Source organism: Hydractinia symbiolongicarpus, chromosome 4, assembly GCF_029227915.1.
Source record: "Hydractinia symbiolongicarpus strain clone_291-10 chromosome 4, HSymV2.1, whole genome shotgun sequence".
NCBI lineage: Eukaryota > Metazoa > Cnidaria > Hydrozoa > Anthoathecata > Hydractiniidae > Hydractinia > Hydractinia symbiolongicarpus.
The window spans coordinates 20,644,390-20,669,823 of record NC_079878.1 but is presented as its reverse complement, the minus strand read 5'-3'; the positions used below and the strand labels follow the sequence as shown (position 1 = coordinate 20,669,823).

Below are 25,434 nucleotides of genomic sequence, written 5' to 3'. Positions count from 1 at the left end.
TCTCTGTGGGCTTTACATTAGTATCATAGGTGACATCTGGCTTGTTTCTATCATAGCTTGATCTTTTAATTGAAATTTATATTTTGTTTTCAGTCGATTTTAGTTAGCTTATAATAGCCTTTTATGTACTTATTCGACAGACGGACGGACAGTCAAATTTTTGCGGAAGTTCTTTCTACCTGCAAACGCTTTTTCCTTTAAAGTACATAAAACTGATCTTACATTGAATCCCGTGCCACGAACTCTACAATAAAGATAAAGATTTGTAAAATCGTTTCAGTTACATGCATAGATAGGTATTTCCGGTTCGGGATTAATGAAAGATGTATGAAAACATCCGGATAAGCAATTATTCCTGGAAAAATAATTTTAACGGCTCCGACGTTAAGATTGTTAAAGATCGTGTCAAGAAGGTACGATCCCAAAAGCTTGATGGCCTAAATTTTGCGCCGATCGATGAAGGAAGGTAGCGTAAAAATGGCGGTGGCAGACAGGGGGTCGCAGTTTTGGTTTGTCTCGATAATATAGCTATTTGTGTTATGTGAATTATCATTTAAAATTGCTAATCGAAGCAAAATAGAACTCGCCGAGGCAAAATGGTGGAGGTTTGCCGTGCAACATTTTAGAGTTATTATTTTTTGGTATCTAAAACTTTCTGTTGACTTTATTATCGTAGTTAGTAGCGATGGAGCTTGGTGTGGAAATCAGTCAAAAAGTTAAAGTAAGATATTTTAACTTACGAATAGACGGTACAAATAGTAATGCCTGATTCACATCTATGAAGCAGACGCAGGCATGCACCATAATAGTGAATGCTCTCCCATCCATCATGATTGAGTCATGAAGCATGCGTCGAAGAGAAAATATCAATTTTTATACTGTTTTGCTTCGTCTGTTGCTTTATTTTTCCTCTTGCTACATACTTGCTTCATGATTTTCATAGTGTGTAGTTTATATACATCAGCCGGGCCCCAGTACAGCACTTTTTCTAAAAATGGACACAATCTCTGTATTCAGAAATATCTCTGAATACAGAGACAAAGTGTTACATGTGTGTCTTCAAATTCAGAGACAAAACCTTAAATATAGAGAATTGTTTTCAATGTTGTCACATTTATTTCTTTGTTTATAAACTCTTATTTGCAAATAGAAATAATAAAATAATAAATGAATTCCAGCCTGACGTTATTTGTTTCCTTTTCTGTGGTGATCTCTGTGGCTCTGGCATTTACTTGGCAGGAAAAAAGAAGCTAGGATTTGGTGAAGAGAGGTCTGTTCTTGTGAATTTCTTCTCACAGAATCATTGAGTGTAGATAATAAGAGGGTGCTGACTTGCTGGAAACGCTGCCAAAAGCCACAGGGCTGTCGAACAACTTTAAAAGAACTGTAAAATTTCGCCCAGAGAAACCCGAATCAACTCGAAACAACATTTTTTAAAACATTTATTACCATGTATAATTTGTTTTAAATTTCAAGCAGTGGTAGTGAAAGAGTTCTGAAAAAAACTGTTTTTTTATCATTTATCCCTAACTAGTCGTTAGCCTGTGGAAAAATCCACAGTTCTCTGCATTGCGTGTGTCTCGTTACTTGCGCAGCTAAGCTACCATTTGGGGTGACAGACAGTTGGGCAGACGTATACAGGTATTATATTATAGATAGCTGTAATAAAATCCCACAAATAATAAACTTAGAGTACAACGACAAAATATGAAAACAATAAGATCCTGTGCGTTGCATTTCGAGTGCAATTCAGGCAGTTTCGGACGGTCCCAGGCTTCAGGTGGTTACAAACAAAAAATTTAACAAAAAACATATACGAGTCTAGGGTTTTCTGGGTCATTCTGGTGCTACCAGGAGATATCATTTTAGTTCTGGTTTTAGAGTGGGTTAGTCAATTAAATTTGTTCAGATTTAATTTGTCCACCCTTTTAAAGCATGTTCAGCAAGTTTTTTCACAATTCACCATATTCACAAAATATTTACCATGGTCAAATCAAAGTATGGTACATTTTAGTGCATGTTGCCAAACATGTTCACAAAAATTAGTAAAAAGTTGTGGAGGTAAGGTGCGAGGATTTTTGCGAGAATAAAATTCTTTGAAAAATCAAGGTATTTTTCTGACTAAACAAATTTGAAAAAAATTATATAGCTTTGATTTTTACTTTGGTAAGCAGTTTGTGTTTATGTTAGCTACTTATCCTTCCTTTGCACATTTTAAGTATTCTTTCTACAATAGAGTAGGTTTGTTTTTACCCAGCGGGATTTTAATAATGGTGGACACAAATGTGATATGTCAATTAAGTAGAGTGTCAGGCATCATTAATACCATAAGCTTAACAGAATTCCAATATGTGGAGACATCTCTAAATTGGGAAATTGTCTCTATTTTAAAAAAAGGTGCCATGCTGCAGGGATAATTCATACTTAAGGGATTACTCAATGAGTTACCCCTAAATGAAGGTATCTTTACAGTTTTTAAACTGTGCAGTCTGTGGTTAAATACGACGAAAACAAAGAGGAAACAATGGCAAGAGATGTTCTTTAAACTGTCCACTACGACGTAAAGTATTTGTGCATTGAAAAGCAACAGAAATTCAACTTTTATTTCATTGAATTTGGCTATTATGTAACTATTGCATACATGGTGTGCTATTTTGACAAATACTGCAATTGAATAGACTGTAACTGTAACATAGATAAGAAATGTTTTATATAAATAGGAAAAACGAATAATATAATAAATTATTCTTGAACTCAAAACCTTCATATGTCAAGATATCATCAAGAGCAAAGCATACTGCTTAATAATTTTGATATTATGTAAGTAAAAACAAAAAAAATATTAAACTTTTGTAAGTTTTCCGAAAACCGTAAAAAAAACAAAGCAGATTTCACAAAGACTTCTTCCCTTACAGTAAGCTTTTTAAGGATACTGCACATTAACTTATTTCTCAGAGCAAACCCTAAATTCAAATCCAAATGTTGAATACGTACAAATACGTTCATTATATATATATATATATATATATACATTCAGGCAAAATATGTAAACAACAGACCACAAAGATTGAAGAAATCAAGTAAAAAAAAACTTATGTGAAATAATTATGCTATTAAAAAATAGATGGTTATAAACAGCCAATTGCAGTTCCTTTTCAATCTCTTATTCCTTAAAATGTTTAATATAAAATTTGTCTTATGTGGTCCTTTTTGCCTGTCAGGATGCATGAACATACACAGAACTTCAGAAACATTCACAACTCTTCTATAGCTTTTGTAAACACAGATTCTTTTCAGACCAATTACATTCAGCAGAAATTGGACAAAATCAGGTGAAGGGGATTACAAAATTATACCTTAAAAAACAAATGAAAAAAAGTAAAACTGGGTAAATCCTAACCAAATGGATTAGAATTTGAGCACAACTTGAATTAAGCATGACAAAAACAAACTTTTTTTATAAGTAACACAAAATTTGACTGAGGATATTGCTTAATGTTTCTGAATTTTCCAGACTCAACTATTGCTTAGTTGTTGCTAATTGAATTTCTTCTTGAAAAAATGGCATGTTTGCTTGCTCAGTTAGACTCTATCTACTGCTTAAATTCTCTGACACTTCGTAATCCTTGTTGTTTGTCTTTTCCTCACATATAAGCTGCTTTTACTTAGAAAAAAGGTGTGTACTGGAATTTTCTCTATTCGTAAAAATTTTTTTTACATGTCATTTTTGTGTTTTTTTTGTCTTTTCACACTTGTTCATTTAATTGAGGAATGGTTTAGTTTATTTGTTTTTTCTGTGTTATTGTTTTTGGTGCATTAAAAAAATTCCAGTTTTCGTCTGCAGGCGTATTTAAAAGTCCAAAGTGATGATTTAAAAGCAATGCATCGTTGTAAAACTTTTAAAGCATTTCTTATTCTGCAAGAAATCTTCTGCAGTATATTACCAGATTCTTTACTTGTAACTTTCCTTGTATCTTAAAAATATCTTAGAAATTTTACACAGATTAAAAACTATTCAACCAAAGAATTCATGTATTAGCCCTTTTTATTTTTATTTTAGAAAACCATTAAAAGGCAGTTGCAGACATTAGGAAGTTATGTAGGTAAGAATCCTCTATACATAAATGTGGGGATAGAGGATAAACAGGTCACTCTATTAGCATATTTTTTTGAAACTAAATTTATCTAATCAAAAAATGATAATACACACTTTACCATACACACTCTTCTACTCGCCTTCTAATGAGTAGACACCATAACATGTATTTTATCAAAGAAGTTTACTAAATGTATTTATTTAGATGATGAACTACCTGAGTACATCATGGTTATGATTGCAAATAAACGAACCAGAGAGCAAATGGTCGAAGATCTTAACTTGTTTCTAAATGATGAAGCAGACAAGTTTGTGTCATGGTAAACACATTTACTTAAATACATTTTTATACTTAAAAACCCTGCTTTTTTTAATAAAAACACACTTGAATGCTACAAACTTATTACAACGTTAGTTTCTGTTTAATATATTTTGCTTTACAATTGTTTAATCAAATTACTAGACGGACTAAACAGACATGTTTGTTGGTTATGCAATCCCTTTTTTTATCTTTTTGAAAAAATACGATCAAAAAATATTAAGAGAATGTTTTATTAATTTGAAGTTTTATAAGTACTCCCTATGGTTTTTTGTGCATTCTTTTGTTAAATCAAGTTAAAATGACGTAACAATTATGTTTCTATTATTTTCTATGTTGCCTTCTAGGTTGTTTGTGATCTTGGATCGTATTCAGAAGGCAATGCAATGTAAACATTTAGAATATTTTTTTATTGTACCTTGACCTTATTTTTTTTTCATGTCACCTTTTAAACAAACAATTTATCTTAACTGAATTGTGTACTTTACATGGATTCACAACCAAAATTGTTTGGGTAACAGGGACAACACTTGACCATAATCTTTTTACATAATGGCTGTAGAAGTAAACAAATTTCAGTTTAGATTTCTATACCCAGTATTGCTGGGGTCAGTACATGCTATGTATACCTTACTGAGAATGTTTACTTGTGGTTGTCTATACATTAAAAAAATTATTAGATGTCTCTAACAAAATGGATCTAATTGTTTTTCTTGTTTCTTGAAAAAGCATTGCTATTATTGGCGCTTTGCAAACTTTTAAATTTTGTTAAAAATTTTGTTGTTGCATTGAGTTGATGAAATTTTCAGTAGGCCAATATTTTCTTTTCAGTGCCTGGTATTGATGCTATTATTGAAGAGGAGACGGTCAGTAAAAACGATACAAAAAAGAAGTCAAAGAAGAATAAAAACGATGAAGTGGATAATGAAGATAAAAGGCAATTTAAAGAAAAGAAGAAAGATGATCCAGAGAGAGAAAAAGCACGGAAACAGCGAGAAGAAGAGCAGAAAAAACGTGACAAAGAAAGAGAGAGTGAAATTTCTAGACGAAGAAAAGAGAGAGAAAAACGAGCTAGGGAAGATGAAGGAAGAAAAAATAATGCAAGGAAGAACATAGATAGTGGCAATAGAAAAAGCAGCAGTGGCGAGCAAAGAAAGTTAAGTCATTCTGAAAAGGCTGATAAAAACAATGATAAAGAAGTTGATATTAGGTTAGAAGCAGAGGAAGAAGCTAAAAGAATTGAAAGAAGAAGTGATCGAAATCGAAATCCTATGGATTTTGTCAAACAAATAGCAAAGGATATTGATAAAAAGCTATTGTCTCCTGAGGATGAGAAAAGTAATACTAAAATAGGTGAAGAAAAACAACCTGTAGAAAAACAACCTGTAGAAAAACAACCTGTAGAAAAACAACCTGTAGAAAAGAGTGATTTGAAAGATGTTGGGAAAAGTGCTGATCCAGTAGAATTTAACAACAGTTCACTAGATGGTGGTACACTTGGGAATATATCACTTCACGCAGTAACGCAGTATGATGATGGAGAAAATGAGATAGAAAAAACTGATAAATCAAACGACAAAAGAAAGCGTTCTCACTCACATGACAAACAACATAGTCATAAATCAAAAATATCTAAATCTAGGTCAAAAAGCCCACCAAAAACAAAATCTAAAAGTCCTAAAAGGCGTGATAGGTCCAGATCTGGTGGTCGTAAAGGATGGAGAAGTCGAGAGAGGTCGAGATCTAAGAGTCCAAAATCGTTGAGGAGAAGTTCAAGATCGCGAAATTCCAGGAGATCTAGGTCGCGTAGCCCTAGAATGCATACGACTAGAAGCCACAGTGACAGTCATCATCATTCAAAGCGCCATTCTAGGTCCAGGTCACGTGATAGAGCACGTCGCGGAAGTAACCGCTCAAAATCCAGATCCCATTCTAAGGAGAAAGATAGTTCAGAAAAGTACAGAAGTTCCACGAAGAGTGCTGAAAAAAGAAAAGTTCCTACTGTTGGTATGTGTTTATCATTGAGATTATAAGTTAAGATAAATGTTTCACAAGATAATGAAAAAATAAAAGGAAAAATAATACAATTAATAAAAATATATAATAATACAATAGTGGTGATTTTTTTTTTAAGGTGAAACTATCATAATTTGCATCATGAAAATATTAAAAGTGACCAAAAATGTTTTTCTGAGTTTGTAGTTAAGTATGGCTAGTAGTGGTGGTAGATACTATGGTTTAAGTGTGGTCTATTTGCAATTCTTTTAGTAAACGAGGAATCCAAAGTGGAAAAAGTGCAGCCGATCCCAAGTCAAGTTAAAGTGGTTACAGATTTTCAACGAAAGTAAGATATTTTCACGATTGGTTATTAAACTTTTAAAACCCAAAAAGTAATATTTTTATCATTTTAAACAGAAAAAAAAAGAAAATAATTTATTTTTTTAATCAGGTCATATCAACTGTTTTTAAAATTTTAAAGTCATATTCATTTCATGCTACTCTCTACACCATTTCATGTTTTGCAGGCCCAGCTTATCACGTCATCAGCAAGCAACAAGTGCACTGTTAAAGAAAGCAGTAACAGAAGCTGTGAATGAGAAACCAGAAGAAAATACTGAGGTTTGTCTAAAAGAAAATATCTGCAAGAAGAATGCTTTATTTTTTAAGTGCTTGACATCCAAGTATTACCTGATTTCGACAAATTTTCACACTAATTAAGTTTTGCTATTGGCGAAATTTTACTTTTTTTGCATTCATTGAAATTGGCGGAACGATTTCTAAATTTTGCCCAAGCTGTTAATAATTGGCTCTTTAAAACTCAAAAGCTTCGTTTACGGCGTATGAGTACAATAGTTGTAAAATACAATATATGCCCTATATTGTAAACCTCGTGGAACAGTGCCCCGCAATGCGTGCTTTTACAAGACAAATATAGCGGTGAAATATTTTTTGATATCTGCGTTTTCTTTCTTTTTAAGCACTTTTATAGTCCACCTTAAAAATTTTCTGATTTAAAAATGATAAAATAAGGTAAATAATTTGTTAAAACTAATTTTGAAAAATAGTGTTGATTTTTTTAAAGTTCATAGTTGTAAGCTTAGTTGGCATTTACACCTGGAACGACATATAGGACGATATTATTATCTTGAAGTTTTGGTGGATAGATTCTCGACCTTTTAGCAAACCCTGGTGTAGATAAAAAAAAAACATTAGTCACGCGTTGTTACCTTGTAAAATCAGAGAAAGCCAAAAAGCACAAAAATTACGCTGGTAGAAGGAGATAAAAATTATTGCAGGAAAAAATGCTATTAGAAAAAGTTGTTTTACTTGGAAAGGTTTATAAATTTTTGGTTTATATACACTGCAAATGTCTTAAATGTGTATATATATTTTTTTTTTCGATAGATTGGCGATAGTATTGAATTTGACTATACAGAAAATATTGAAGTGTTGCATGTAAGTTGAACCCTGCAGCAATATTGTTTGTTAATGATGCACGCAAGAGAAAAGTTATGACGAAAATCTTTCCACTGTAAATTAATTTCTTGACAAACAACTTGATAAACAACGTTTATAACTAGTCTACTATCCCTCCTCTCCTGCTTACTACCATCGTTTTTATAACTGTTTCCCACAAGGCACTTTCCTTTGAAAACCAGATTGTGGACTCCTTTTCTTTTCATTGTTTTAGAAAGAGGAATCTACATATAGCGACCTTAAGACAAAATGTGCAGGTTCAGATAGAAAGGTTATACTTGATGATGTTGATGATGGTCTGGCGACCATTACCGTGAACATCAAAGCTAAAGACAATCTAAGAGACCGTAGCTACAAAAAGAGTAGTCATGATCAATCACGAAGTCATGACAAATCGCGAAGGTTGGACGCATCTAAGCGTAAACAAAAGGGAGGGGTTAAATCAAGCGATGATGAAGATATTGAATTAAGGAAGGGTTTATTGCATGACATGAGTAAACTAGATGCTCGATATGCAATATTAAAATCCCGTTTAGATCATGCAACATCAACTAGAACTGGTGTGCATGGTAACACAGCTGGCTCACAAGCAAGACGCAACAGAAACGAGCCTAAGAAGGAGAGATATTTGGGGAGTATGGTGGCTGATATGGAAGAAGAGTCACGTTTGAGTAAACTGAGGAAAGATAGGAATATGAGATGGGAAGAGAGGAAGCGTATGTTGCAAGTCAGACGACGTGCAGATTTGGTACGAAGTAGAGATCATCGAGGGAAGTCAAGTGATGAGGAAAGTGCCGGCCCGAAACAACGTGTTGGGACGTTAAAACAGGAAACAAAAAACATTGGACGACACGAACAAAAACGGTCATTGCGACTCTCGTCTGGTGGGGATCTACGAAATCTGTTGAGCAAAAGGCTGGGTGCGGTTTCTTCGAGTGATGACGAAGATACAATCGCGCGTAAGCTAAGGGAGAAAATCAAAGAGGAAAAACATAAAAAATTGTTCGGGTTACTAAAACCCAATGAAATGGAACTTCTTAAAAAAGAAAGGGAAGATTTAAGGCAAAAATTAAAAGAGAAACATACTTCAAGAAAAAAGAAAGATATGGCTCCAGATGATGATAATTCTAAAGAAGAAGAAGAAGGAGGAGGAGGAGAAGGAGAAGAGGTAGAGGAAAATGAAGAAGATACAAAGAAGGAAACGTCGGATGAAGAAGACGAATGGGTGGAGGATAACAAAAAAAGTGAAGACGAGGAAGAAGAAGAAGAAGAAGAAGAAAAAAAAGAAGAAGGTGTTGAGGAAGAAGGTCATCGAGATGAAGAAGAAAATTACGAAGGAAGCGAAGAAAACGAAAGAAATGTTAGAGCAATAGAGGAAATTGAACAAGATGACGCTATGGTAAGTGGTTGCGAAGAGAATGTCGTTGAAGATGAAAACGATGAAGGAAACGAAAATGAAGAAATGGCAGTAGAGGAAGAAGCAGACGAAGAAGTAAAAGAGGAAGAGGACCATGAAAAAGAAACAATTCATCAGACGGAAAATGACAGTGTACAGGATGAAGAAGCAGCAAGCAATAATGGTACCCCAAAAAACGATGAGAAAACAACAGAAATATCTGTGGATGATATACGAAAGAGCATGCATCAGGAAGATGAATCATCGCCTGATCGTGAAGCAGTTGTAGAAGAAGAAAAAGGAAGTAAAAAAGAAGATGGCAAAAAAATAAAAAGTGAGAAAAAAAGCAAACACAAGTCGTCAAAGAGAAGGTATGATTCTAAATAGCTTGGGCCATTTTTAGTTTGTAGATGTATGCTTTTATTCTGTCCGAATAAATAGTTTCACTTCTGTCTAAATGCAAGGTTATCTGAAAATGAGTAAGTTTTAAACTTGTAAAACATCGAGAAGATTTTTTTAATTTTTTTTTCATGGATTAAGGCGATTACGACATGAGTTCATTGTGACATTGGATGGATTTGAAGGTGGTAAAGGCATCACCATAAAAGCTGGTACTCCGTCTAGAACTAGGGAAAGATCTCCGAAGAAAAGACGCTCGAAAGAGGCGGTAACTGTCGTAAGTAAGCGTAAAAAGCGAGAGAAAAGCTCAAGTTTAACGCAAAGCGACGAGGAGTTCAAAGCCATCATTAAAAAATCAGAGCAGGGAAACGCTGCAAAGAAACACAGCGACCATAAGCAGCGTCACAAGCGAAGGGAAAGAAGTCATTCCGGAACTCATGACAACTCATCAGACTCAATTGACAGAGAGATATTATTAGCTGAAGAAAAGTTAAAAACACAAAAACTACTACGAAAATCTTTAGAACAGGTACAGAGTCTTGATACTACATCGTTGGAAGTGAAAAAACCAAAAACTGCTTTTATAAACCCACGTTTCCAACAGAAAGCTCTCCCACCAACGTTAGCACAAACAACTTACGTACTCGCATCACAACCAAGCCTAGTGAAATGTGAAACAGATTTAAGAACTTTAATATCTTCAACTGAAGTCATAGCACCCACAGAGAAGGTGGAATTTATTACTTCACCCAATACAAGTGTAGCATTGGTATCACCGTCTAATGTTACAGGTAGGCTTTACTTCGTTCGTTCGTTCGTTCTTTTCGTTTCGTTTCGTTGTCGGTCCATTTAGTGCGTGCGCATGTTTCTGTCTATCCATTTAAATTTGATATTATAGAAGCCTCTCGATCTAAACAACCAGCACCAGCCGTGATGTCATCAGAGCGAACGAAAACGCAAGAACGTTGTCTATACTGGCCAGAGTGTACAAATTCAAAATGTCAATTTGTCCATCCAAACGTAAATTGCAAGTAAGTACCTCTTTTTAATGCAGGCTCCATCAATGCTTTATTTCTTCAATGTATACTGTGTGTGTGTGTCACTCAGGTTGGCCACACCTCCTGAATTCTTACAAATAGCCCAACATTTGAATCCAAAATCTGTTTTCCTCTTAAAATGACTTTTTTTGTAAAAGTATTTATTTTATTACAATTATCGAGAATAACAATACCCAGTATGTTTGGTAGACAAGTTTTTCTTATAATTAACAACTCTTATTTCCTTCTAAACCTTTGTCAGAATTTCATAAAATTTTAAATTATTTTTAGTTTTTCTCCTAAAATTTGATCCCTAAACCTCATATATTCTTCCATCGTCCCTAAAATTGCAAAAGCTGTACGCCAATTTGGCAAACTTGTTAGTGATTCTCTTAAATTTAAAATAATTTATATTTTTGAATTGCTTAACATCACTTTTAGTTGTTTTTAGTAATGTTTTCTCCGCAATGAGGATAACTTTTGATTGTTTTTTTAGAACCTTTCCAAATTGTTCGTTTGGAGAACGTTGCCTATACATCCATCCACAATGCAAATTTGGAGACAGGTGAGTTAATCTTGAGGTGCATATTTGTTGCAACTATTAGTCGGTCTTAGTTATCAAGTTTATGACCTATGACGATTATGATCGTATTACTTGAGGATATAATACATCTGTCATGACTTTCAGCTTCATTTATCTGCATAGACTGCCTGGCTAACTTGTTAATACGCTATAATAATCTCTGCATTATGCAGTAATCGAACTCTTTTTTAATTATTCAGACTGTGATTTCAGTATCATCACTTTTTGGCCGCGGTAAAAGTCCAGGAATTTTCCAAGATCTTGTTAAATTTTAAGAAATGTTTTGAGCTTTTCTGGAAATTAAACTTACCAAACCTTATGAGCAAAATTTTACGCTAAACTGTGTTTTGTTTTTGGGAAGACACGTATTGATATGAAAATAACATCAGATAGACCTACTGAAGGTGCTGTTAAAATTAAAATTTCTTTAAAATGTCCTTGGATTTATTTTGTCCTGGAAAGTTCACGCATGCTATAAACCATGGGTCTACAGTATTATTGTCAGTATTTTTTGTGTCTTGATATGGAATCTAGACAGGGCGCTTCTTGCGGCTAATAGATAGTTTTCATTTCGTTAACTGATTAATTTGGTTGAACTTATTTCTTCTAGGTGCACCAAAGCAGATTGCGTTTTCAGTCATTTGTTTGGAACCCAATCTGGTAAACTTTTTTGGTTTTTATTTTTTCAGTGGTTATTGCTTGAATTTCTTTCTTTTTTTCACCCGATATGTAATCGTTGCTTAAATGGAGTGGTCACTTCTCCTGCTACAGCGCTCTTGAAATTTCTGGTTTGTAATCACTTATGATATAACACTTTTCTTTAGCGTTCTATCCATTACACTGGTGTGAACAAAACATGCCAGCCTCGAAATGCACGGTCATTCTTTCAAATGTGAATTTCCTTAATTTGTACTTCAAAATCACCAAGTTATCTTATTAACCTGTATTTGCTCTAAAAATCCTACTATATATTTTGTTTTGTGAACACGTACCTTAACTTTTTGAGTTGATTATTTTCGCAATTTTTTTTCATGTGTTTCTAAAATTTATCTGCGCTAAAAAAGTTCCAGGAAAGGTCAATTTAATTCGCAAAATTACTAAAAATGATTTTTCTTTTTTGTGGTTGATAAAACAATTACTAGCCTACATGTTATGACTAAGTTTATTAAAAGCTATTTTACCTCAATAAATAGTCCTGAAATAAACTGAAATTGCGAAAAAATACTCGTGAAAACAATTTTTTGCGAAAAACTTTAAAATGATTTATTGGCAAAAAAAGTATTCGCAGAATTTCTTGACATAATTGCATTGTTTTTCACGTCGCGAAAATAAGGCTTCAATTAATAAACACGAATCACAAAGTTTGTGATTAAGAAATACTTTCGCTTTTGTATATCAGCATATTACGCTTTTAGCTCAACTATGCAAATTCGGTTCAAAATGCACAAAAATGGACTGTCCATACAAGCACCCGATTGCAAAAGTACGTCAATTTTTTATTTTTTATGAAACTGTTTGCAAATATTCCTTCAATGATTAGTAAACTATATTTTTACTGTCTCTGAAATTCAGTTGTAAGTTTGACTATTTTTAGCCTTGCCGGTTTGGAAGCAGCTGCGCCAATCCAGATTGTTTGTATCTTCATGAAAGGAGGTCAAAACCTGGCTCTAAGCTGAAATGGGTATCCGAAAAATCTCATATCAGGTAGGACTGCCATTGAAGATATACTGGCATTTCAGATGTTTTAACCTCGGCAAAACTTCCTCATATTTCCACAGTATTACCATCAGAGGTATTTGTGATAATTTCATGTAGATATAATTAATCTGAAATAAAGTTATTTTTCCATAGTGAACGAACTTTCGCGTTGGACGAGTCAGTTGTTTCCACAGCAACCGTTACCGTAACAACCAAGCAACCATAAATATTAGATGATGATGTTAAGATTATTCATATCATAACAAGATGACAATTTATATATATTTTTATTGAAGTAGAGAAACTTTTAAATCCGTGTGAGAGGAGGCGAACCAGATCTCTCAATCTTGTATATTTTTTTGTAAAAAGAAAAAAGCTATTGATTATTTTTGTTTTTAAAATCAACGCAGGTTTAAATTTATGATTATTCCAATGTTTTCTTAAATAAACTTGCCCTTATCGTCCCCAGACCTCTTTGAGATTAAACCCCGAACTTTCGACTTTCTTTCAAAGAGCTCTAGAGTCGAGAATGCCAATTCGTGATTTAATTTTTGCGAATCTTCATAATTACCCGCTACTTTTAACTTAAAATAAATTAATTGGTTAACGAAGATATTAAAATATAAAACAAAATTTGCCAAAATATATGCGCACGAAATGGAAAAAAAATTATTCGAGAAAATTTCTCTTCCAGGGTAGACACTGACCGACTGAGGCAGTGGGGTACAATGAAATAAACTTGTTCGTTATGTGCGTGACAGCTAAAAATAAATTCGTGGACAAACATGATTTTGTGAATTGTTATTTTGTTACCATGACTGAATAATATAAACACGCGATCTTTGTGTTAACGAAGTGATAAAGTAGCACATTAAACCAATAGAGATTTTGGAAATCTCGGCTGTAAAAAATACAAACATGGCGTCCAGAAGCTGCGATACCGAAAGGACAACAACTTGAAAATTATTTATAGCTAACCTAACTCGTTTTAATTTCAAACGAAATTAACAAATTATTTGCATTGTGTTATTGTATATTATAGTTTTATCATGCAGGTAGATATTTTACACACTAACTTACAATTTATTTAGCGCATCTTAGTGGGAAACTATTTTATCTGTTTATGTCAAGATGCGTTCCGTGTGTTATATGATGATGGACTGGTTGTCCTTAACCTTGTCGAGGGTATTCTATATAAATTGGGAATGTTGTGTGGGTAAAGGGATGACCTAGGATACAAGGGCTTCATCAGACGCACAGGCTTTGTTTGTACCACTTTCTTCTTGGATAACAAAAGTGATTTTTATCGTCAACAGCCAGGGACAAACTGCAAGCTAGACTGTGAACGATTAATTAGTTTGCGTTAGACTATTTGGGTGATTTATTTCTCTTTATCAGGCTATCAACATGGTTTTCTGTCTGATGCTCTTGCATCACATAGTGGGACAATATTTGGAGCTAAAAACATTATTGAATGTACTTCCACCATCAGAAGATGTAGCATTTAATTTGTTTTGATTTAGCTAAGAATGTATGTGCTATGTTATGGCTCTTTTGACATGTATATTTTTTATTCCAACAAGTATATAAACCACAAACATTAAGTGCTTGCCAAGATGATCATGAAAGAACATAACAAATCGGCTAAATAGGAGATGCTCTCCCACTGAAAAGACAAAAAATCTCCTAGCATACAATGTCACAATTTTGCCACTTTTTAAGAAAAAAGTTAATATATAACTTGTGCTTTGTGTTGTACTTTTAAAAATTAAACATTGGTGGACACCAACAATTGATAAAAACTCAAATCCTAATCCCCTGCATGTCACAAATAGGTTTAACCGATGGGACGCAAAATGGTAAAATTGTACCGCAAGCTATGCTACTGTTCTAATTTGGTATGATAGTCTAATTTGCAGTTTTCCCTGATTGATTTCATTAAAACTAGGGTCGTTATTACAGACTTGGTTAAGACGATTTTTTTACCTTTAAATACTTTTTCAATTTAGTAGTTGCCTATATACATTTAAACATTTTTGGCTAACTAGCTATGAACCCTATATTTGAACTCAAGGTGGAAAAAATTATATATATACCTTTTCTAATGACAGGAGAGTTTATAAAGGTACAACACAGACATTTTCTCAAATTATTCAAAGTTCTTCATAATTATGATGAAAATCATAGTGATATTTGTATTCTGCGAATAATACTTGAAGCTTTGAATGAATGGCAGTTTCCATCAGAGTCGGTCAGAGTCATTCAGGAGGTTTTGCAACTATTATAGAGATAGAAAAAGATCTATCTCCACAACAACTTTTGTGTGCAACATAATTTACGAAAATGTGGGACTTTTCAGAATAAAGTCAGAAATGTTATTTAAAACTTTACCTAGACTCAGCCTTAAATATGGCAGTACATTTCTAGTGCCTTTCCAATCTTTTATCCCTATATATCTATAAATCAAGGAGAATAGCCAGTTATTCTTATGTGGTCCTTCTTTTCTTATCTGTCAAAACTTGTGTGCATATTATAAAGAATCACAACTTATCTATAACTAGGCAAACGAAGTTTTTGTTTATAAAATTCAGTATCTATTAAAATGGCACCCTGTATGTGATACAGATAGCTAAAAGCCAATTTAGGAGTTGAAATTGTTTTTATATGGTAATAATGTTTGGATAATGTCAGATTACAAAAAAATTGGCTTCAAATTAATAAATAAAAACTATTGTATATACAGAAATGTTATGGGAGAACTTGTTATTAATTCCTACAACTTTCTCAAATTCCCATCTTAATGAAGTAATTTACTTTCTATGTTTTGCGAAACCATCATTAAAAAAACATGACTGATTCCAAATATATTTGATTAGCTTATTACCAAATAAAGCATTTTTACAAATGACGCATTCTTGGACAAAAACAGAAACTAAAATTTTGTTTTATCATATATAGAATTTCTATGACAATTCAATGCATCTTTGTCTTTTGCGTGCAGAATCAATTTCTTTCTACGTAGAAAATATCTCTTTGTTTTTTATTTTAATTATTAGGATATTATTTTAATGTACAGGAAAAGGTTCTGAATTCAATTACTTTAACAGTCCTGTAGGCGTAAACTTACAAAAAATCTGCTCAATTTTTAACTGCGTTGAAACGAATTTAATTTTTCTTGGTTGGCGGGACGAATTTGGCAAACAAGCAATCTCAAGAATTCCTGATTGAGTGCAAGAAGACGTTATTTTGAATTTTGTTTCCACATCTGTCCATAACTATTTAGTCAGCAACCTACTAGATACCTTTAAATGATTATACGAAATTTGCTTAAATTAAATAAGATCTAAGTTAGATTTATTTTTAAATTTTCTACTATCTTAATTTTAAGTTCATGATTTAAATTTAGCAATGTTTTTTTTTTTTTTTTTTTTTTTTTTGCTGTTAAAAAATATTTTAATGTCATTTTATTTGATGATAAAATTGACAGCTTTTAAATGTTGTTGTTGCTTCTTCTGATTGTGCTTATTTGAAATCATGGAGAGTTGTTTTTCATTACTCCCTGACGAGGATTTAAAAAAAAATTTGCATCATATTATGATCAACATCTGGTACAAACACGCAACAACTTAATAATCTGGTTTGACTTTGACTATGCTTTGAAGTACACAACCAGTCGTGTGTTAAATTAACTTTAAATTTTTAATTTCAATTATTAAAGTACAATTGAATTGAGTTAAATTAAAAGAAGTTTCTCTTTCTGAAAATTACCCTTCAAAATTAAAAAGAATTATGAAGTAAGATATAAAATATTCCATCAGAGTGAATGCGATCAAACTGACAAGGTGTGTACAAGTGTTTGTGTATACTAATGAATACTAATAAAAGAGATGAATTCCAAATTACTTGCTCAATCCTAAAGAAATACCAACTGGAATTACTATGCCCTATGAATTTAGATATTCTTTATTTATTGGATTTTCCATTTTTATTTTGTCATGTGTTTTTTTAGATGTGATTATGTACGGTTACATCAAGCTTTTTTGCTAACACTAATCCAGATGCATGAACAGAAGCCTGCTAAGCATAGTAAGAGGAGTATGGAGAAATACGAAAAGATTGCAAAAATCGGTGAAGGTTCCTATGGCGTTGTCTTTAAATGTAGAAATCGTGAAAACGGGAGTGTCGTTGCTATTAAGAAATTTGTTGAAAGCGAAGATGACCCCTTGATTCGAAAAATTGCAATGAGAGAAATTAGAATGTTAAAGGTAACCAATTTTGTTTATATATTGTTGTAGCTATTTTTGTGGTATAACTATTATCTAATTTTATGAAACTTTTCAAAAAAATGTTGTCTGATTTGACCTGTGAATTTATTTTGCAGCAATTGAAACATGCCAACCTAGTGAATTTACTAGAGGTTTTTCGAAGAAAGCGCAAGTTACATTTGGTGTTTGAATACTGTGACCACACAGTACTAAATGAATTGGAAGCACATCCAAATGGGTAATTGTTTTTACTTTGCTTAATGTTAGTTTATTTTTTTAAGAGGAATAATTTTATTGGTATAGTGGCTGAAAGTTTCGTTAGGCAAAGTTTGGCGAAAAAGGCCTCTAAACAAATTTTGATATGCTTAGTATCTATTTGCATGTCTTTTACTTGGCATAACATGTCTGTATTTAGTGATCTATGCAAGGGTGTGTTCTAACTTACTAGGGGAAAAAACATTTTACAATGTGCTTCTTTTGATCACTATATTTTTTCTAATTTAGAGTATCTGAACAGACCATCAAGAAAATTATATTTCAAGTTTTAAGAGCTGTAGATTTTTGTCATCATCATAACGTAAGCTCTTTTGTTTTGCTTATTTATTTTTTATTTTAGTATATATTATTATCTGTTTTTTCTTTTAGTTTGAACATTGCAGGTGCATGTCAAAAAAAAATTGCCTAAAGTATTTTGTTTACGATATTTTTTCACACTACGAAGTATCAGTGTTACTTAAAATAAGTTTTAAACGTGGAGGTTGAAGTTATGAATATTTCATCTCATATTTGTTTATCAACTTATAGTTTTGAATTAAATAATTTGAATGCCATATGCGTAGGTGCGGTTAGTTTTAAGAGCATTACTTTAAACCCCATCAATAATTTATTTCTGATAATCAATGGAAATTCATGGAAATAATTTTATTATTTTATTAATTTCTTGCATATACTTTGCGTAGCTTTTATCTCTGTATTTTTATTTGTTTTAGTGTATCCATAGAGACGTGAAACCAGAGAATATACTCGTCACGAAAGAGGGTGTGGTAAAACTGTGTGATTTTGGTTTTGCTAGACTACTTAGTAAGATAATCCCTTCATCAAATTGAGTATCAAATTTATTTGTAGTATGAAATGGAAGCCTAAAATTTATTCACATGATAAGTTTCATCTGGCAAAAATAAAGTGTCGGAAAGAAATTAGTCACATACATATACATAAATAATATAGTCATTTTTTGCCAACTAAATTTCAGATCAAAAAAGACCACAAGTTTTTGAATTTTCAAGCTTTTTTCTTTCAATAAAAGCTATAGCAAAAGAACATTAAAAACTGAATTAAAAAAATGGCCAAAAAAGGAAAATATCGGCAGAGAATTTTATTAAAGATTTTAATTTTCATAAAGATGTTTAATTTTTTTACAAAATCTATATACAAAATTTTTCTTTTTAGCGGGGGCTGGTGACGAGTACACTGATTACGTAGCGACGAGATGGTATAGAGCACCCGAATTATTGGTGGGTGATACACAATATGGCCCACCTGTGGATGTGTGGGCGATTGGTTGTGTATTCGCGGAGTTACTCTCTGGTCAGGCTTTGTGGCCTGGTAGGTCAGATGTTGACCAGTTGTATCTGATCAAAAAATCATTAGGTATGTTTCTTTATTCGTTGTGTTTTTCGTCCGTGTAAATCTACATTTTTACTTTGAAAAAACTCACAGAACTAATTTTGACCGGCTGATAAGCTCCCCTGTTCTGCTCCCAAATTTAAGATTTTTTTAACTTTTTTCCGAGGTTAAAAAAGAAAGTGACGAATGGTATAAGCAGATTAACCAATCAAATTAAAGTAGTATTGTTGTTGTTTTTTTTGGTTGGTGGAACCAGACCGTCCAGCCAATCCCGATTATCCCTATTTAAAGCATTGAAGGAATAATTCCAATCCAGTCTCCAGGGATTTAAAACATGTCTTATGTTTAACTTTTCGTTACAGGCGATCTTATCCCTCGTCATGTCGATATATTTAGAAGCAATCAATTTTTTAGAGGAATTAACATACCTGAATGCATAAAGCTGGTGAGTGTGATCACGTTTTTAATTTTTTTGTATAAGGAAACTTTCAGAAAAGAAATGATGTAGTGTTTTCTGCTGGATTATATCGATTTATTTTTTTTATAGGAACCTTTGGACTATTTATTTTCAACGAGTTCAGATAAAGCGTTAAAATTTATGAAGGTAAAAGAAATTAATTTTTATGCAAAATTTACCTGCTAAAATTTTGTTAATTTTGATATTTCAAAAGGGTTTTTTGATAGTTTTGATGAAGTAAAATTCAACGTGTCTAAAGCATGACCAATTACTATTGTTTTAGGCTTGCCTTGTTATGGAACCTTCAGATCGATTATCTTGTTCAGAATTAATAAATCATGAATATTTTGACGACTTTCGAGAACATTTCGAATCCGAAATGCAGGTTAGTATCACGTGCATTTTTATTTACTTCTAGTGCATCTCTTCTCCCACTAAAAACTCTGTGTATTTCTTTCCCAGAGTCTGCTAAGTTCTCATAAACCACAAAAGCACAAAAGGACTGGGTACAAGGTATGTTTTTAAATTAGCAAATTATCTATATATTTTCGTAAATTTACAAGTGTTTTGATTTTGTTTTTAGACTCGTGAAACCAGGGCTAATAAAGCAACTGGTCATGGTGAAGGAGCTAGTGTAAGCCACCTACCACAACTAGGGCCGAGTTATGACTATTCGCATTCGTCGCTAGGTTTTGAAAAAGGTAAGAGTTGTTGGTAGGTCTGGATTTTTTTTTTTTATTCATGATAAAGTTACGTGGAACTCTAAAGAAAGGAAGATTAAAAATAGACTGGCCACCTGTTTTTACAATTTCTATGCAAATTGATTTAAATTACTATTATGTTCAATCTTTTTATTCTTTTAAATCCAGCTAAAAAAAAACATTAAATCTCGTTCTAGATTACCGGAAAGAACGTCGCAAATACGATAGCCACCTCCCATCCATTCCTTTCCGTTAGCTGGAGAAGTACTCGTCGATGGTCGAGTCTGTAATGTAAATATATTGTTACAACGCACATTGTGCTGAGAAAAACTATTTAGGTGCAACAGAAGGGAGATGGAATATTTATATTGGAAGCTGTAAGCTTTTGTTTTATCGTGTAAATTATATTTGAAAGATTTTTTTGTGGCCTACAAAGAAGGTTGGCTTCTCCCGCCTACTTGCTTTCTTTGAGTCAACTTACTTTTTCATTTTTTGTAAATATGTACAGCGTTATTGTTTTCGTATTATTATGTGTGGAATTTATTTATTCATTTCCTTAAAATGCTATCTTCCCATTGTACGTACGTTTCTTTTTTAATGTAATGATTGGATTGCTAGTGTGGGAACATCTGGATTAGCGTTTTTGACATCTGAAAGATTTAAAACGCCCCAGATATGTAAAAAAAAGAGAATTTTAAAAATAATAAAAAAATATTGTTACAACAGAAATAATAACATGTGTCATGTTTTCTGAGTAATGACATTTATAAATTATTATCAAAATCTGAATGATTTCAGACTTTTCTAAGAAAATCTAAATTTTGGAAAAAGGTTGGATGCACTTGTTAATTTTTACTGAGTCTTAGCCTTCTTTGTGTAAGTTTTTGATCAGACCACGTCTCGATTATACCCAAAATTATATGGGTAAAATAAATTATCAAAAATATCTGTTCTTATAAAAAAATCCGTGTGTGATATCCTTTCATTAGATATGTGTCGTAACTTTTGTCCTTGTTAATATTTGTATAAATTTAAACTATGTATTATATGTGCTAATATATTCATTTTTAAACTTTTTTTAATTTTTATATCTTCACAAAATTTAAATTAATTTCAAAAGTGCGGTAGTTTCAGCCAATGTTGTTTACCGTGAGTATCAAGACATTTATGTAATTCTTTTATCGTCGCTTCATTTTCAAACAAAAATATGTCTAGTTAGATTGCTCCTCATTCATTGCAATGCGTAACTGCAAACAGCTTTTTTATCAGAGAAGCCCTGAATCGGTTTAACTAAAATTTTATCGGGGTGTCGTTGGACGCATAATATTTCTTCACTTGACATTGTAAATATTCACCCACCAAAATAATGATATTGAAGATATTGAGAAAAAATTTGTTAGTTTTCAATATGTGGTTTGTTACCCGCTCCCTCCTTTTAACACTACTTAGCGGTACGAGCATCATAACATAAAAAGGTAAAATCTTGCAGTTTTACATATCTTAGCACTGTATACACTTCCGGAAGTTATCGGCTGTCACTGCATGTTCAAATTCTTTTCTCGACAGTGCTAATGTGACTTTTACGGTACTTGTTTAAATTCGTGAAATCTGTATTTTACTATTATTAAAAACTTTTAGGTTGTCAACTTCCTCTCCAGGGCGTCTTGTATCTTTTCTGGCATTGGAACGGTGATACGAACTCTTGCCGTCACGATATAAAATAAGAGACAACAGACGCTGGGATCGAGGTTGTTAGGTTGTCTTCTCCTCTGCTCATTAGAATATCAAAGAAGGTATAGCGGAGTCGTTCAAATCGCCAAATTCCCACTTTAGACCATCTCCGTAGACACCTCTACATTGAAAGTACAGCAAAACCAATCACAAAATCCCCGTGTCAGGCCCCCTGTGCAGATACCCCTCAAAATTCATTAGCAAAATTTTGAAAAAAACAGCATCAGTTATCTTAAATTGTTGACGTCATCAAACCATTATGGCATGCTCCTTGCCCTACTCTAAGTTGATTAACAAATTTCTTCGTCCACTGGGCAAGTCTAGTAGTGATAAAAAAATATTTATAATAAAGAGAGATGACTTGGTTTAGAAATGTAATACAATGTTTTATCAGCGTCAGTCGCAGGGGCAGAGTCGGAAGCAGAAGAGTACTGCGATTTTAAGAACATTGAAGACGAATACAGCGGAGCAGAAGACATCCAAAGCATATTTGATGAGAACAAACTGCAGCTGTAGGAAGATGGTCATTGTGTTAAGATTGGCGATTAAACAAGAACATCAACCGCTCACGAATGTTATCATGGGGAAAATCACACAAGACATTGAGATAATGGTGAAAGTTGTATACAGCTTTTCTGTGAGATGATTAACAAAGGTGGAGATGAGTAAAGATAGCAAAAGATCATAGTAAAGTATTGCTGAAACCGAACCATGTATAAAGGAATGCCAAGAAGCGTTTTGATCTGGAGGCTGCTGATTATTAGAGCGAAGCCAACTTAAGAGAATGATCGAGACCCCAGGCTCATACGAGGGAAAGGCATATACAGGTCAAAACCATAAGCACAGGCAGAGATTCCTTTACGGCCGACATTACCCTAGATATGATGCAGGTTTTAGCAAAGACGCTGGAATGTGAAAACTGGGGTAAGCTATTCACTAATGCATGTAATCTGGGTAAACACAAAAAGACTGAATGTCGGAGACCCCAGACGATGATCATATGCAGAGGTAAAAAAGTCCAGCGTATGGCAAGTAAGGCAGAGGTATTTTACAATGAGAAGCTTCACAGCATCGCAATGGATCCAGATGATGTCGATAAAGACTGGAAGACCACGCGCTGTACAGGCATGGAGAAGAGTGTGTGATTCGAAATAAAGTAAAGTACAAACTATGCACGGTAGGCGGCTACGAACCTGTCATTAAGACCGTCTACGAATACAATGAATAAAGATAGCACGGATGCTCTATCAACCAAATAGAATCAATGCGGAAAAGAACAGATATAAAGAAGCCAATTCTAAATAGAAAACTAATACAGGGCTAGGCTACAACCTCGTCATGGTCTGGATATGTGAGAAACCACCAATATATTGTTTTCGACTTTGAAGCTCTCTGGTGCCCAGGAATCAGCAGCTAACATGAGATCTCATGTATATGTCAGAGAACGTACCGGTTAGTGTGACTATCCATAATAGTTTTAACAGTGAGCCAACGTTTATAGGGCATGAGGATCAAAAGATCTTTGTTCAAAGATTTGTTGAAGAGCTGGAAAATGGACGAGGGCACCTCGTGGCAGAGGTAGATAGGATATACCCTTTGACATGCGGGCGTTAGAGAATTAAATTGTATGAGGTAGAATGGGTAACTCAAGAACCAATGCTTGGTATTAATTGTACGAAGTGCGACATCAACCTTATCAAGTGGTATTTCGTTGATCAAATCGCAAAGGGCGATGATGAGAAGATATAGTAGCTTTAGGAGCTGTGTGAGAAATTCGGGGAAAGGACGCTGCTCTTTGTGGTGAAGGAGATGCCAGAAGACCATATTCCATAAAATAATTATCTCCAAGAACCTCTACCTCTAATACCGTCACGAGAGACAGGAAATGAAACTGATCGATAAAGAGATGAGAATGATTGCGAAGGAGCTTAAGAGGTCGGGAAAGAGTTGGGGCTTTCAAATGCAAAACACTTTGACGATTTTAAGCCGAGAGGAAATGAACTCCTCTATGAGGGTAGAGATCATTAAAAGGACCAGTGAACTTCGATCAATTAATGCAATAAAAGGTCCTTAGGCACAATACGCCTGCAAGTTCACGGACCACTCTACACCGAATAAATGTAAAGGCATGGCTCAAAGGCTTCTAAACGACCTCAAGAACGCGCAAAAGGATGTACCGGAGAGACCTGATGATATAGAAGGAGAACGTTTTGATGACACAGGGAGCCTCCTGTCAGAAGTATTTACAGACTGAGAACGAATTGGGATTGAATATCGAACTCCAGGCTCTGCACGGTACACATGGAACACTTGAAAAGCGAGATGATCTTGTACAATAGTGAAATCGGGAAGGTAGAATAAAATGTAAAGAGACTGTAGGCAAAGAAGGCACTGCCCGGTGTATCTACAAAACAAGAGGATATATAAAACAAAGGCGTCGCTAAGGCCAAGTCTAAGGCAGGTTTAGGAACACCACTTGGTGTAGGTCTTCCAGGTCTCGCACTAGCCATAGCCATAGCCCTAGAAGAATACCTCTAGAATTCTAAGCTGAACTCCATTGTAACCTCATCTCTAAGGCTACAGAGAATAGTGTTATAATTTATAATATATTCAGTCTGATTTTGCAGGAAAAAGATTATTTGATGCCTAAGGAACAGGCTAGACAGAGAGTTAAGCGGATCGCGAACTATCAACCTTAACAGTCCAATGCGCAGATACTTTTCAACTATCTGAGTATTTAAGGCTCATCGTCAGCAGTATTCACTAACATCCCTTCCTTCTTCAAGAGATCCAAGACAAAATCGCGCATGCGTGGGGACCGCATCTTTTGGGTCTTCAAATGGTCGGGACATACTGAAGCAGAAAGGGGTACCACTCAATAGCCTTGATGCTTATTTCTTGGATCTTAAATCGCTAGGAAAAAAGCTTGAATATTTTAAGGGACCCGCTTAACAGCTTTGATGCACGTGTCGTGTATGTGATTTTTATCTCCTAATCATAGACACATTTGATATCAACCTCAATTCTTGTGTGTGTCTACTTAGAACACACAAGGTGCGCCTTTCGTCTTGTCTACAACTGTGCCACTTCATTTTCAGACGCACTAAATTAGGATACGTAATCCGACAGAACCTCCTTGAACTTACACTCCTCTATATAACTCTGCACGCAGTAGTTACGATCTTGTCTGTAGACACTTCCAAGCTTGGTCACTGCCATATATTTCCAAGCTGCATAGGATACCTTTTCTTGTGGAAGCTAATTCTGACTTTCAGATTCCTTCACAGAAAATATAGGTTTAATGAACCGATCCAAAACAATGCCCTCCCGACTCCTCCCAACTTTTGCAAGGGATCTGAGGGTGCTTAACCAACCATCCAGGGTAGTAGTTGAGGTCAAACGACATGATTAACGCAGAACCCTCTGAATATTGGGAGACCGTGAGAGTGGACAATTTTTAGGGTGTTATCATTAGCGGTAGATCCCATCTGAGTACGGTATCCTTCCTTCTCAACCCCAGAGCTCAATGAGATAAACCTCGAAAGTAGTTTCCGTTGGTGATACTTATTACACCAACGTGGAAACTGGCACATTTGTGACATACCATTCCGGAACATCCCCGAAGACCGAAGGCGCCTTCAAATTATCC

General features: G+C 33.9%; 2 protein-coding genes across 3 annotated transcripts; both read left to right on the top strand.

Moving 5' to 3' along the window:
• The first annotated feature begins 561 nt into the window (after positions 1 to 561).
• Positions 562 to 13,391, top strand: LOC130641752 (trichohyalin-like). Its single transcript, XM_057448696.1, has 16 exons — positions 562 to 721; positions 4,061 to 4,103; positions 4,302 to 4,416; positions 4,763 to 4,803; positions 5,247 to 6,422; positions 6,684 to 6,759; positions 6,941 to 7,034; positions 7,821 to 7,871; positions 8,107 to 9,659; positions 9,829 to 10,478; positions 10,586 to 10,718; positions 11,221 to 11,289; positions 11,918 to 11,967; positions 12,723 to 12,790; positions 12,902 to 13,011; positions 13,159 to 13,391. The coding sequence occupies exons 1-16, from the start codon at positions 686 to 688 to the stop codon at positions 13,229 to 13,231; spliced, it is 4,338 nt and encodes a 1,445-aa protein (XP_057304679.1). The 5' UTR covers positions 562 to 685; the 3' UTR covers positions 13,232 to 13,391.
• A 508-nt stretch (positions 13,392 to 13,899) lies between these two features.
• LOC130641755 (cyclin-dependent kinase-like 4) lies at positions 13,900 to 21,452 on the top strand. 2 transcript variants are annotated; one of them, XM_057448699.1, is made up of 12 exons: positions 13,900 to 14,060; positions 17,015 to 17,270; positions 17,387 to 17,508; positions 17,775 to 17,847; positions 18,260 to 18,350; positions 18,720 to 18,920; positions 19,259 to 19,341; positions 19,444 to 19,500; positions 19,637 to 19,738; positions 19,816 to 19,866; positions 19,937 to 20,054; positions 20,252 to 21,451. In XM_057448699.1, the coding sequence occupies exons 2-12, from the start codon at positions 17,064 to 17,066 to the stop codon at positions 20,308 to 20,310; spliced, it is 1,164 nt and encodes a 387-aa protein (XP_057304682.1). In that variant the 5' UTR covers positions 13,900 to 14,060; positions 17,015 to 17,063; the 3' UTR covers positions 20,311 to 21,451. The 2 variants fall into 2 exon arrangements, with proteins under 2 accessions (XP_057304682.1, XP_057304683.1); XM_057448700.1 differs by lacking the exon at positions 13,900 to 14,060 and adding an exon at positions 16,478 to 16,847 and having other exon boundaries at positions 20,252 to 21,452.
• The last annotated feature ends 3,982 nt before the right edge of the window (positions 21,453 to 25,434 follow it).